The 14,793-nt window shown below is 42.4% G+C and overlaps 1 protein-coding gene across 2 annotated transcripts; it reads right to left on the bottom strand.

Moving 5' to 3' along the window:
* Positions 1–318: 318 nt before the first annotated feature.
* On the bottom strand, positions 319–13,752 carry arhgef5 (Rho guanine nucleotide exchange factor (GEF) 5). Of its 2 annotated transcripts, none has more exons than XM_053881724.1 (15): positions 13,197–13,752; positions 9,106–11,670; positions 7,021–7,063; positions 6,361–6,410; positions 5,360–5,733; positions 4,323–4,483; positions 3,865–4,017; positions 3,328–3,457; positions 3,106–3,180; positions 2,946–3,035; positions 2,671–2,813; positions 2,407–2,550; positions 1,488–1,558; positions 1,293–1,397; positions 319–874 (listed from the first exon to the last, which is right to left on the bottom strand). In XM_053881724.1, the coding sequence occupies exons 2-15, from the start codon at positions 11,648–11,650 to the stop codon at positions 732–734; spliced, it is 4,227 nt and encodes a 1,408-aa protein (XP_053737699.1). In that variant the 5' UTR covers positions 11,651–11,670; positions 13,197–13,752; the 3' UTR covers positions 319–731. The 2 variants fall into 2 exon arrangements, with proteins under 2 accessions (XP_053737699.1, XP_053737698.1); XM_053881723.1 differs by having other exon boundaries at positions 8,485–11,670.
* Positions 13,753–14,793: the final 1,041 nt, after the last annotated feature.

Below are 14,793 nucleotides of genomic sequence, written 5' to 3' on the forward strand. Positions count from 1 at the left end.
AGATGATACAATTGAATAAGGTTAAAAAAGGGCAATGATGTCTGACAAAACTGGTTCGACATGTGTTTTCCCACTAGTGTGAGACAGCGCTTTGATGACGAGACAACTGCTGTCATTCTTGAAAGTGGGACACGTTTTTAGCTAAGAAATTTCCACTGAACCATATGAAAGTGACCTGAAATGAGACCTTCAGGTAAAGTTTTGCATCAACTAATTACGCCATGGAAATATTGCAGAATTTCTTCTTTTTAGAAGCTTTCCAAAGTACTCCTTACTCACACACAGGCCATTGACATAGTTCTTTCTTTGAATCGTGTCTGAAGAATTTATTGAAATCGTAGCACATTATTTTTCTTCTGTACAAGTACAACTTACTATGCAACAATTCGTGTCATAAGCTCATCTTTAACATTCTGTTCAATATACACAGCTACAGTGAAATACAGTCATTGTTGCAAAAAAACAAAACAAAACAACCAAAATCAAAACAGTAATCATTCCACTTACATAATATACATACAGTGTTTAAAAAAAAAAAAAAAAAAAAGTCATGTGATTCTATGTGTGTAGGCAGCTCTCAGAAATACTAGCATTGCACTGAAGTTTTCCAAAGTTGAGACTGGACGCTAACTGTCGTGTCCAATGAAGAGGTCATGTCAGCATGGAAGTGTGTCTGAATATTTTGAACAGCTGGCTCGTGTGCCTGGAGCGTGTTTTCTGCTCATCCACTTCTATGCTTCCGCCGTGGCTGTGGTCAGTTTGAGGGCGTCTGCCAGGTTGCGCTTCAGTACCCTGGCGTTTGTGATGGTCTCTAAGTGTGCTTCAGGTACCCAGCCACGGTGTCGGTCCGACAACCTGGTCCCTTCGACCCAGTCTGGAGACAACACACAGGTTTTTGTTATCACCAAATAACAATAACAATAATATTTATTCATAATAATGAATTCATGAAAAAGGTGAGTGCACTTCTCCCACCATAAACACCTCTGTGGGAAAAATGTACTCACAACATTAAATAAATCCAAAAAGAAAACATGAACACTTAAGATTTGTGCGCATCACAAACACGACAGAAAGTGCAGTCATTGGCAGCACAACCAGACAAACCACAATGTGTTACAGATGTCTACAGAGAGTCTAAACACTAGTGATGAGACAGATATTAAACTTTGTGGGTAGCAAAGAGTAGAGTTTGAATTTGGAGTGGTCTGCATAAATTGTGTTTGAGGCACAAGTCTATTAAAATATTGCACACTTCTCCCCCAAATATGTAAATAGCACGTTGCACTTACGGTCACTGCTCTGTTGGTGCGCCAGGATGATGTCAGCTTTTTCTAAACTCAGCTCATCAGGCTGCTGAGCAACAAAGGCTCTGATACACTGCATCTGTGTGAAATCTGGAGGACAGAGCGCAGACAATGACTTAGCACGGCGCATCATGCAAATAACTTGAGCTGAAAATGGCACGCTTATTTCAAATGTTGTACCTTGTGCACATGAGAAATCCACTTCAGGGTGAGGTCTGGATAGTGCAGATATCCACCGTAGCTTATCGCTCCTGGAGAGAAATAGATGTGTATTCAGCGACACTTCTGAATTCTACAATCTTAGTTATTAACTCAGGAGTTTGTTCATGTGTACTTGGCTTTTAACACAAAATGCTTCAAATATATATATATATATATATATATATATATATATATATATATATATATATATATATATATATATATATTTTTTTTTTTTTTTTTTTAATTTATTTATTTTTTTGACTAATGTATATATACAGTATATATTTAAAAAAAATTCAAATCCAGCGCTGTAGTTTAGGGGTTTGTTAGTTGTCTGAGGAAGGTCGGGATGAGCATGATTCAGTGACTGAAGTTTACATTTGGACAGGAAACATGAAAATATTTAGACTACGTGGACCATTGCTCAGGACAAATCACCGAGTTTACCACAGCATAGTGTCGTCTCCCACTTGTTGCAGGTCGATGACTAGTGCATAGAATTTCCAAATATTTTGAAAATAAGAAAATAGTCTCATGGAATTTATTTCATGAATCATAATACTTTTTGAACCCAAACTTACTTTACTTTAAAGCCAGATTAGACCACATTAGTCAAAATTACTCACGCGATAGACTTTAAATATGACATTAACTAGTATGAATTCAGCTATTTGATATATAGGGAAGTAAAGCAAAGTGTGAATGAGTCAATGAGCCCACGTGTTTCTGCCCTCATGTGAAAAATTTCCATACGAATTACTCATTTGAAAACAGACCAAGTGACGATTGGGCTAATAACCATTGTTGAACCAGTACTGCAACTAGGTGAACACACCTTCCCTTCAGCAGCGATGGAAGAGCTCAACAAAGGACAGAAAATTGTTTGTCATCTTACTGTGTGTCTGTCCTCAGCAGCAGACTTTTGGATGACATGTAGAGTCTGAAGAGGTTCTTCTGGAGAGAGTGAAGCTTGACACGGCAGTTCTCCACGCGCAGCTCTGACACCGGAGCGTGGTCGATCACGGTGAACCTCCCGCCTCTGTGATTCGACAGAGAGAAGAGCTACTGAAACCTCCGCACATCAGTCGACGTTCATGTCAGTCTGAACAACTGACCATTCAATGATAGTGATGGGTTCAGTGTTTCATCAATCACTCACTCTTTTTGTAGTGACAGAAGCAGGTAGTCATTGAAAAGGTGCAAGTAAACAATTCTCTCAGTTTCCTTTAGAGAGAAGTCCATCAGCTCTGTGACCGGACCCTCACGGACCAATCGTCGGTTCGGGTTTATGAGCGGAAGGGTCTACAAAGACAGAGGGAAAACAGACTTATCACACATGCAGCGATCCTGTATTGATAGAAACAGATCAACTGTATCAAGTATCTCTAGCAAAACACGTTTCACTTTAACATTGCCAGTGAAAGAAATGCTCACCCTGCACTCAAAGTCCACTTTGGCACTGAGATTCACCAGCGACTCGATGCTTTTCATTTGGGAGATGCTGTCGTTGCTCTCCTGAATCAGCTGAGGACAAACAGCATGATGACATGTCTGGAAATATTAAATAGCATCAGCACAATGTGAAGAATCTTACCTTCTCAAGCTGCTTCAAAGCGATAATGGCCTGCATGGCTTCTGGCGTGCCGGGAGTTGTTCTTTTCACAATATTCTGCAAACAGATATGCAACAGTTGAGCCAAAAAATGGCAAAAACAAAACAAGGTCGCTCTTCATCTCTCATATTGTTAAACAGTGTACATCCATGTACCCTGTCAATGAAGTCTACAACAGTCACTGTTGCACTGTTATCTACACACCTGGACCAGCAGCTTGATTCTCGTGATTCTCTGGAACGGAAGAACCAGAAAAGAACGTAATGGAAGTCTCTGGCAGACAGGACTCCTCTCCAGTTTCTCCACAATCCTCTTGAAGCCTGGGTTTTCATTCCTGTGATTGATAAAAAAATGCAATATTAATGTGAGAGAATCCATCATCATATTTCAGTTAACAGGCATTAAACTCCAAAATAAATGTTCCAAAATGTGTAATCTGGAAGCAGCCTGGATCTAAATCATTTCGTATAGCAGTGGTGACAGTGGTTTTTTTTTGGCTCTGGTGATATCTGGTGACAGATATATTACGTTACATCATAAATAATAGTCACACCAAATGTAATTATATTGTCAAATCTAGCCCAGAGCCGTCGAGTTTCGCAATCCTGTATTAGATGATTCATTCGGGTGTTGAACTTTAAACGTGCACGTATTGAACTGACGCTCTTCAAACAGAAATGGTTCCAAAACAGAATAAACAATGATGAACGTTTCTGAGGTGTAACAGTGAGTGTGACGCACATGAGTCTCTGGTAGGTGGCGTCCTGGTACGACTGGTTGGTAAGGTACGGCACGTAGACCATTTTGAAGCGTTTGCAGTGCCGAGCGATGATGTCACACACGCTGAAATGCATGATGTCGGACTCGAGGCGCTCCTCCAGCTTCGATAGGAAACTGCAACCACAGGAAAACAGTTCAGCAATGGACAAGCATTAACTTACACAGCAGTAACAGGAAATGTGTGACGGGATTAATGGCTGCCAAAGGCTTCCTCACTTGCAATAGATGAACGACCAGCTACCTTTGCTCAACACCGACTTCATTTACTAAACCACTAAAGTCAGGTTTGTTTTGCAGAATGAAAATGTTTCAGTAATAATGAGTCATAAAGTTGGGGTTCGTATGTTGTGTCATTAGATTTAATCACAAAACTATGAAAGACAAAGATGAACTTCTGAGGCGGCAAAAACAACCCTCACCTGTGACTGATAGCTCGGACGTCAGCCATTCTGGAAAACAACCAGTTCTTATCTTGTGTGCTCAACAGCGCCGCCAGCTGTTTGGACTTGACAAAGTGCTCCACAACGATGTCCAGACTGCGGCAGTAGGACGCTTCAGAGGTCACCACCTCGAACCTCACCTGGGGAAGACAGCGGGTGAGGTATGCAGAGGGTTAGTGTTTGGAACGCTGTGTAAAAGTGACCAAAATAACAGATCACATTCGGAAGTTCAAAAAACATCAGAGTTGTAGCACATACAAAATAATAATCACAGATCTCAAATATAAAAGAATGAGGAGTGAAAAACACAAACTTGTGTGTGTGTGTTGTGCTATAAAATGATGCTTTTCTTTGTAAACCAACTGTGTCTTCTGTAATGTGCGAGAGGAAACAGTTTCACTCAGAACTGTGGTCACCCAGATCACGTTTTATCCCCATAAGACGCCACCCTTTTCTTGTGGTCTCCCCAAGACTCCACAGCTCAGTTGTTCTGTGACACACTTCCTCTGCCAGGGACTTTTTGCTTGCACATTTCAGGCTTGGCAAACACCTGATGTGCCCTCAGACGGCAAGGCAGTGGGTACTCCAGGTGCCAGGAAGCCACTGTACTGCATTTTACTGAGTGTAATTCGAGCAAACTCTATGTAACTGAAGCTGGTTTCCTCGTGTAGTGAGAAGCATCCAAGTCCACCTCAGGCACATTTTCACTGCACGGGGAAATGTTGATTGTGCAATAGCATTTCCTGCTTCCAGAGAAGTGATCTGGGGAAATCCATTTGTCTTTCTCAGAAATGTGAAATTTAAGAAGATAATGGCACAAGCTGATTCATACAGAAAGTTATTTAATAAAGCATTTGCCTGTTGACTGCCCAAAATTCCATTGTTATATTTTCTGGGGCGATGTTTTCTTACAGACTTTAATAGTGACATTGATACGACCTCCTTGGAGATGGGAGATTTCATCACTTACAGTACTTCCTCATGACATTGATGCAAGAGCTGAGACAATCTTTTACCTCTTGCAGGCGTCTCTGATCTTCAGAGATCTCCTCCAGCTCCGTGCTGTTCCGGACCCCTGGCAGGTCTCTCCATAGTGTCGCCGACTGCGTGATGGAGACGATGGACAGTCGGGGGGATGAAGGTCTGCGTTCACCTCTTGGTGGTTCAGGCAAAGGCAAACTTCTAACGCTGCTGATAGAGCCATGATGGGGGAGCCACTGGGGGTGTGGGGCGGTCGGCACAGGAGGGAGAGGTCTGTTGGCCGGAGGGGGTGACGGAGCAGGGGAACGGCTTGTTTCTTCGCTGATGGAGACGACGTCAGATCGAGATTGCCGTAGAATTTCAGAGTTTTGGACCGCTTCGCTGTACTGCTGGTAGAGCTGGGCTGCGTCTGAAATGGAAGGGAGATGAGTTAAAACAAGATAAAGGGATTCACAGAGGAGAGAACATTACAATTCTGATATAGCTTTGTCAGTTCTCTTCCAATTGATGGATGGATGGATGGATGGATGGATAGATAGATAGATAGATAGATAGATAGATAGATAGATAGATAGATAGATAGATAGATAGATAGATAGATAGATAGATAGATAGATAGATAGATAGATAGATAGATAGATAGATAGATAGATAGATAGATAGATAGATAGAAGTGCTTGAGTCCGACATTCCTTTGAAAGAACTTGTGCAACATGGTGGCAGCAGCAGCTGTTTTCCCCTACCCCGGAAGATATGAGAGCCTGCAGGAACCTGTCTGGAGCACGCACATACACCCACACGAACCTGTCACAGGCTTTCCATTTTAGCAATTACTCAAGAGCGTCACTGCCACTGAAGTTTGAACTGATGGCATCAGTTCTTTGAAATCAGTGATTCAAACTGAATACGGAGGAATTATTGATAAGCCCTCAAGTGTTTCCATGAATCACGTGACTGAGACGAAAACAGGTGGTAGCATGTCTTTAAACACAGCATTCAGAAAATGAGATATTGGCATACAGCAAAAGGGACTCACTGAAAAACCTTGAGTTTCTCTTTTTGCGTCCGATGGTGTCCAAAACATTCCTGCAAAACAAACAAAACAACATACATCAATTCACGTTCACATTTAAGTACACATTTTTCCAATGATCATATTTCACCAACCGGACCTGACCTCCACACATCATCATTTATTTTATATTCAGGGAACATTTTGTCATTTGATCCATTATTTTTCATTAAGTTGAAGTAAAGACTTTTAAAGTTTTCGGATGTTTGCCGCATGGATAGCAATTTACAATATCAAAAGAAGAAAGAATTCAACAAGGCAGAGGAATCATTTTCTATGCAAAGTGTCAATAATAAATGTATTAAAAAAGTAATTGATAAGACATTGATCATTCCACTCGTCAACCATGTTGCAGTTATTTAAAAATAAAACAAATAAAGTCGGAAACTAACCATGCAGCAACTCCATAATACTACTGTTGTGTTAAAAAAAAATTTGTCGTGTTTATTGGAGTTTAAACTTTCATTTTCATTTGCAATAAATGCTTATTGGACACCTTGCAGTGTTATTGTTTTAATGATGAAACATGAAGGTAAGCACAAATAGTGAGCTTTGGATAAATGTAGTTCAACTCATCAACTATCATGACACCACAGCACATCAATAAAAGCATGATTTACTCACCTCAGTTCCACTTCTCCCCAACTTTTGCTCGGCTCAACATCATCTGGAATCAGAAAGTATTCCTTTGTGTTTGCGTTGAAAAACAACATTTCTTACAAACTAAAATCCCTATGAGTTGATTCTATTGTCTTGGTTAATAAATAAATAAATATTAAATAAAAATAAAAATATAGTCTTTTCTTCTAAGCAGCTTCTCTAGTATTCTGACTCGCAGACTGAGCAGACACACTTCTTAAGTCTGGGTTTTCCCATCCTCCCATTGACTATTCTCCTCCCACAGCAGGTTACTCAGCATTCTGACGCATATTAGCTGGCAGCTGTTGTCGTTCCTTCAATCAAGAACGCTGCTCGCCAAAACAAGTACTTTCTTTTTAAGTTTCTGAAGACATGTTGTCGCAACCAACAGGCGAAATATAAGACAAAAAATAAAGAGGCAAGAACCTAATGCCAGTAATTTGGTCACCTAATTTATGTTGGGAAGTCTGTTCTTTCAAAACAGTCCCTCCTCAGTTACAATGCTCTGCTGCTTTACCATAAAACCATAAATGAGTTACAACATGGTTTTTGTTTTTTTTTCTAAACCATGACCCTCTGTTTTAACATACACACAGACATAAAATAAAGTTGTTGTTTTTTCAATAAAGCTAGAAACGGACTCTCACCAATCGGTAAGATTAGCAGAAGCCCCAACATGCCAGCAGAACTATAAAGATAAATCCTTCAGCAGCAGTTTCGAAACACAACATGACCTTGTGCGCTGAAATATATGTATTATTTACTGAGAAAACATATCCATAAACGTGGACATCCACTGATCAAATACAGACAACACCAGAGTCTTCTGTGAAAACTGAACCAATGCATGGAATTATAGTTGCTCTGTGGGGATAAACTATTTTTGATTCGACTAGCATTGTTTTGATCCACAGGGATGACTCAACTACACAGCGGGGAAGTTCCATTTGAAGAGTAAATGGCTTATAAACATGTCTAAAGCACGCGATCCTTATCCATATGATGCAATCAATTTGATTTATTAAAAAAACACTTTAAGACTTTGAACCATAATGGGGGGTGAATTCTGCACCATGATCAACCTTGACACCTTGCGCTCGCCCTCCTTTTCTTGACTATGTCTCTGGACTTTCCACTGCATCTCTCTTCCGGTTCCTTTTTTGACGCATCCGTGACAGCCTACTTCTTACTTTCAGTCTCATCCCTTATTAGAAAAATAATTAGTTTTGTGTGTTCATTTTCATTCTCCTACAACATCTAGACCTTTGGACTTTTCATGTGTGTCTTCAAGTCACCATGTCAGATTTTTTTTTTTTGACATGATAAGATGTTTACAACACTCAGACTGTAATGTGTAATGAATAAATGGTGACCAGGAAGCAGAAGTGACCTCACTGAAAGACGACTCAAGTGTGGGGGTTTTGTGTGTGGTGCGTCCACATTCTTTACCTGTTGGAAGGAATATTCTGGTTCTGCGGTCCCTTCCCACACCATCTTCATCCTCAACAAGTGATTCACTCCTTCGTTCGGTTTTACGGATCCCCCTCCGTCTGAACCGAGCTTCAGGACCTAGATCACGGAAACTGAAGTGGCTCCTTGTCATAGCCTCCCCCTCCTGCTCTGTGTTCTCTCCACCATCAAGCTCAGTGCCATCTTCTAAACCAAGGTCACTCTCCACCACCGGCTCCTCCTCTGATTCCTCCTGCTCTTCTTCGACTCTCGACTCGTCACCTGAGAACTCTGACTCGTAATTAAGAATGGGGCAGCTATTAGGCTTATACAATGTGCTGCTCACGGATAAATACATTTCCACCTCTTTCTGCCTGCCGTTCTCTTTCTCGTCAAAGGATTTGACCTCATCGCTATCTGTCACCTCTATATCCACTTTCACCAAATCCTGATGGCTAGAAGGTTCAGTTGTTGCAGGAACCTGAACCTCTGGTGTTCCTCTGTCTGGGAGTGTGTCATCATTAGAATACCCGGGTGTGTCTGCGCGCACATCTCCGAACCGCTCACCATGCATGGCCTGGACTTGGCTACCATGCATGTCTTCTAGGCTCTGACCCATACCTCTCAATCCCTCCAACTCCAGCAATTCCTCGTCCTCCAGCTCTTCTTGCAGATCATCAGATAAAGAGTGGCTGTCCTCTGGCCCTAATTCCGCCTTGTCCGCACTAGACTCTGAGGTCATGCCTTGCTCAGATCGATTGCTCGCTTCTGAGTCTGCGTTGGGATCCTCTGTCTTCTCCTCAGACTTCCCAAGAATCTCCTTTATCACATCTTTGGCCCACTTAAGGTGAGGGGCTTGGGAATGACGTTTGGGCTCTTCAGACAAGCTCCACGCACCACTCATTCTGATCCTGATGGCCTCTTTTTCTTCTGGACTCATGGCCTCAATATCAATCCCTTCTAAGGCAGGAAGTATTTGCTCAAAGTTCAGCTCAGAGTCAGAGTAAGGGTTCGGTGGAAGGGCCTCCATGTTCTTCTCCCTCCACTCTATCAGGAGTCTCTCTGTCTGTGAGTCTCTTTTCATGGAACCAATTTCAGCATGGGGGTTTGCGTCTTGCTTTTGTCTGTCACTTGTGTCCTCAGAAGGCTCTGAAGACATGTTGTAGTCAGTATCTGTTCCTGGATTTTCCAAATCGGTCTGACCAGATTTTGATCGTGGCAGTGTTTGGCCGATAACACAGAAGATATATTTCTGCTTATTCTCGCGACTGTCCCTCTCTACACCCTCGTCCATCTGGGCAGCTCTCTGGTCACCAGCAGAAGAAGGGGAATCATCTCTACTGTTCCAGGAGTCTCGGCAGTCGACAAACTCCTCCTCCTCCTCCTTTTCATCTTCTCCATCTCCTCCACTGGACATGGTCACGAAGCCGTCCTCTCCCGAAACCGTTCTGTCTCGCTCTTGCCTCCAGTCAGAGTCACTTCCATCTTCACTCTCAGACCGTGGCCAGTAATCACTTCCACCCTCTTCTCTGTCACTTTCTTTTGAGTTATCAATCTGCTCTTGACTTCCCTCCATCCCTGCATCACTGCCCGAATGATGCTCTCTGCTGTCCAACTCTCTGCAGAACTCCTCCACATCCTCCCCATCAACACTGACACCCTGTGTCTGGCTTCCTCTCGCCCTCCTTTCCCTACCTGTGTCTCTAGCTTTATCACTCTCATCTGGTTCTTTGTTGACTTGCTGTTGATTACCCCCCTCTAGCATGCTCTCTTCCTGCCTTTCTCTGTCTCTAAATCGCGAATCTTCTTTCTCCATTTTGTCCCTCTTAGGTTCTAACCACATCCTCCGCTGCTCATTCACATTGCCCGGTGCATCTCGCCTCTCTCCTGCTGGTATCTCTCTCCTCCGTTGCTGCTCTTGGCCTCTTTCTACGGCTCTCTCTGGACTTTCATCATAACTGTCCCTCCCCTGTCTGAACCTGATGTCACTATCCATGTCACTGCTCCACTCACTGCTGCTCTGAGCCCTCGGTGGGACCCTCGGACCTTGTTCCTGAACTCTCCCGGACTGATTTCCCCATCTTGGATCAGAGTCTCGAGCTTGCGCTTCCCTGTCTTGCCTCTGGACTTTGTATGTGTCAGCCTCTCTTCTGTCCCCTCTCTCATCCCTTCGAACGCGCTCAGTTCGTCCATATTCCTGTCTTTCCCTTCTCCTGTCCTCCTCCCTGCTTCTTTCACTCCTCTTGTCTCCATCCCTCCGTCTGTCTTCCCTCCCCAGCCCGTCTTCTTCTCTATATCTTGGCCTCTCATAATCAGGCTTTCGCGATGTTTTATAGTCACTGTCCCCTTCACTTCTGCTGTGCTGGTAAATCCGTTCTTTATCTCTTACTCGCTCCCTCCTCTCATCACTGTCGCCATCACTCCTTGTATCTCTGTGCCTTCTTTCCCGATCCCTTCTATCCATGTCATCTCGTCTCTGAGGTGACGGCCTCTTCACCACTTTGCCTTCGTAGTCAGGTCTTGGCTTCTCCCCCTTTCTGGGAGCATCGCGTCCGCTTCTGTCTTGGAAATCCTTGTCTCTCCTCATGTCATTGCGACCAGCAAAGTTTCTGTCGTCTTCTTTGGCTCGACTTCGTCGCTCATCTGTTTGTCTATCGCTATATGTCTCTCTAGGCCGACCGAAGTCCCTCCCCTGGTCACCCATTTCCGATCTTCTCTCTGTCTTATACCTTCTTTCTTCATTTCTAGCTTCTCTCCTGCGCTCTGGGGTGCTTTTTCTCATTCTCGGAAAAGTATCACACTTTTTAAACTCATGTTCTCTGTTAGGTTCCACTGCAACGTTTGACCACGGCCGCCCGTTCCTGCTTCGTTCTCCCTCACGAAATCTTGCCGGGTCTTCCTCTCTCATTCTGGGTACAGGTGCTCCATCTCTTTCATAGGCTCTGTCCCGTGGATCCAATGAGTCTTTGTATCTGGCTTTATCTCTACGTTTGTCCATTTCTTGATCCCTTTGCCACTCTTCTTCTCGACGGCGATCTCGCTCAGTCATTCCTAACCGAGGACTTGGATCCCTGGAGGTTTTTCCCGTCGGCTGATGTTTACGATCTGACATAATCATGCCAGATAGACTGTCAAAAATGGAGCCGCTGGGTCTTTTGGTTCCCATCGTACCATTATTTGTAGCACCTAAAGGAGAGAAAAAACATCACAGTGTTGAGTGACATTTACTTTCAGAAAGGTCAGTGAAAGAGATCACAGTCTGGGAGAAAAAAGGACTTTAATAAAACGTGCATTTTTAACACGTAAACACTTGCCAGTCAATTAACTTTTATTAGATCATTAATGCACTTTTCAGAAGTGATGAATTCATTCTTAAGGATCGGGGAAAATGGATGGCAAAATAGGCATGAGCAGCAACTACTTAATAAAAGGCTCTTATTCTGTTCTTCAGTTAATTTTCACATTACAAGTAGCATCCGACTTACGACTGGGATCAAGCCAAGCCACTCAAAATAGCCGACGCAAGGGTTACAGTTACTACTGTAGTGGTAGCTGCTGGGATACTGTGCTGCCGTAACTGTTGTACGTGATGCCGAGCTGCAAAGTGCTGCGGTGCTACACATTGAATAAAAAAAAAAAAAAAAACGCATCTACTGGCCGTGGTCGTAAATATGGGTGGACGTAAGTAAGTTGAGCAGGTCGTAAGTCGGATGTTGCTTGTATTGGTAAAGGTATAGTGACAAACAGTGCTGCATTGAGGTTAAATATTTAGAGCAAAACAGGAGTAGAATTTTGTTTACAACACATACAATTGTCCACCTGAAATGCATTTAGTAAGTGAGCTGACGTGATGCATGACAATGAGTGTAGGAATCCCGCAATTGAAAGTAGGTTAACAAACACAAACAACTAGTTCTGAGAGCAACGAGTGAATGTAAATTTTAGACCTGACAAAAAAAGCACAAATTAACTGCCATTATCATATAGCATTTCTAATAATAATAATAACAACTGTAGTTGACAGAGAAACTCTTTTTTTTTTTTTTTATATTCGAGGGCCCCCAGGTTCATTGATTGAGGTCAACGGTCAACATTTCTGACCCTGGACAAATGATCTAAATGTAAAACTAAATTCAGAGAGCATGAATACACTTTTTACATTGTGAGAGGGAACACCGTCTAAACCCATAAAACTGGCATATTAAACAGCGTTATGAAGTCCCACTTTGCAAAATCGTGCTGAACTAGTGTAATTACGTAAAGCTTAGAACACATATCTATGTCAATGGAATTTAGCAGAGTAATCAACACTCCCGACCTTTGACCAGAGCGATGGATTAATGTCCTTAAACAAGCCTTTAGAACGACAATATTTGATGCCGCTAAATCTGTATTCACCATTGAGACTTCGGTTTAGTCATTTCCACTGGTTTGACGTAAAGCTGTGTTATAGTTTAATCTGATTTACAGTACACAGTGGAGCAGCAGGCCAAAAGCAAAGGTGACACCCTCCTCCAGTTTTGTAAGTATGCAGCACAGACCTGCAAAGAACTACATACCAAGAAGAGACCTTTCAGGGAGGGAAGGCCTGTTACACATAGGCACGATATTTAACATGTGAGTCACAACTCAAACCAGGTTGGATCAAACCAGAGGCCGCCAACATTTTCACTCTCATGTAGGTTAATATAAAGGAAATAAGAGGCACTCACCTGAATGTTAAGTTGTGGGAGAGCTGGTCTCCCCCGGGCCAGCTCAGCTCAGAAACATGAGATTGCACAACACACCAGAAAGTAGCTTTTGCATTGTCCGGCTGACACCACGATCATAATGGCTGCCAAGAAAACTTGTCCACTGTTTTTTTTCTCTTAAGTCCAAGTTAAAATACAATGTTTACGCCTTCAGCCCTGACTAAGTCTCTCCACACGTCTCCTCCTTCCTCAAATTCCCAAACAAGTCTCAACAGATTGACACTTATCTCTCCTCCTCCTCCTTCTATTCCTCCTCCTCCTACTCTCTCCTGTCCTGTCTGCTCCTCCACAGCTCTAATAAATCACTCCTCAACGTGTCCACTACCGCTGTCCGTTTGCTTCCCGTCCACAGCGTGAGTAAACCATATGAAACTCATCTAGAGAAACCACTTGGCTCGATCAAGAGTCCTGCCCCATTCTTCTTTCTGGAAACACAGGAAGTACACCTCCTTGGTGTCTGTGACTCTGAGCTGCCATTGGCTGACATGAAGTAGCCGGGTGTGTCTCACACTCACACTCAGCCAGGTAAAGTGATAAGAGAAAGGAGAGTTGGGGGAGGGGAAGAACAGTCCTATCAAACGTTCTCTGTCCTCTTGAGCAACTGGGAAAATAAACCACCCCTCAAATTTAATCAGCAAACCAGATGACATCATCATTCTGGACACACTTATTACTTAGGAGTGCCTTCAGGTCAGGATATAATAGTAATAATTCATCGAAATGGAGCTATGGTTTTGAACAAAAATAAATAAAGGGTTTCCTGACAAAGAATGCTGCATTTTTGGATGTTGCATGTCGAATCTTCTGTCTTTCATACAAAGTTATATCTAAATTATGATGATAGATGAAGGTGACAAGTGTGTTTTATAAAAGAAAATATCCATCAATAAATAGAATGATCAATGTGAAACCCTGCTACGCTCTCACATGTGTATCAAACTGTCGTCCTTTTCATCACTGAAAGGTCAGCTATTTATAAAAATGGAGGAGAGAAATATTGTCACTTATGTTTATATAATACATGTGATTTTTATTTTATTATTTTAGGGAGCCACTTTAAGTAATGGGGATGAGACATTCCTGTGGCCATAGTGTAGCTGCACCTTTCCTGGTTCTTGAGATATAGCTGTGAGCCCCAACTGTCTGGAGACTTTTCAGCGGAATTTGATAAGGTGAGATGTACTTTGCAGTAAATGAAATACATTTAGATGGACTTAAATAATAAGGAAGAATAAGAAAAGACTTTTATTGATTAAATGAAACTTCACTGAAGATTTCAATGGAAGGTCAATATTCATCCAGCAGGTCTTTTGGAAAACATGGCCTGGTCTGATGATCCATTGTTGATATGCACAACTTTTATTTACAGTTTAATTACAGTGAAAAAAACAGCGCATCACTGAACAAGCTTTTCACCCTTTTAGCTAGGTGTTGATTCACGTTCTACACACAGTGACCAGAAGAAAGTGAGCTCTTTGTTTTGTTTATTTTATTTTATTTTTTACTGATAGGTTGCCAAAGACAAGCAGACATTCAAACACAAATATGAAATAAGGAT

This window comes from Synchiropus splendidus, chromosome 12 (assembly GCF_027744825.2).
Source record: "Synchiropus splendidus isolate RoL2022-P1 chromosome 12, RoL_Sspl_1.0, whole genome shotgun sequence".
Lineage (NCBI taxonomy): Eukaryota > Metazoa > Chordata > Actinopteri > Syngnathiformes > Callionymidae > Synchiropus > Synchiropus splendidus.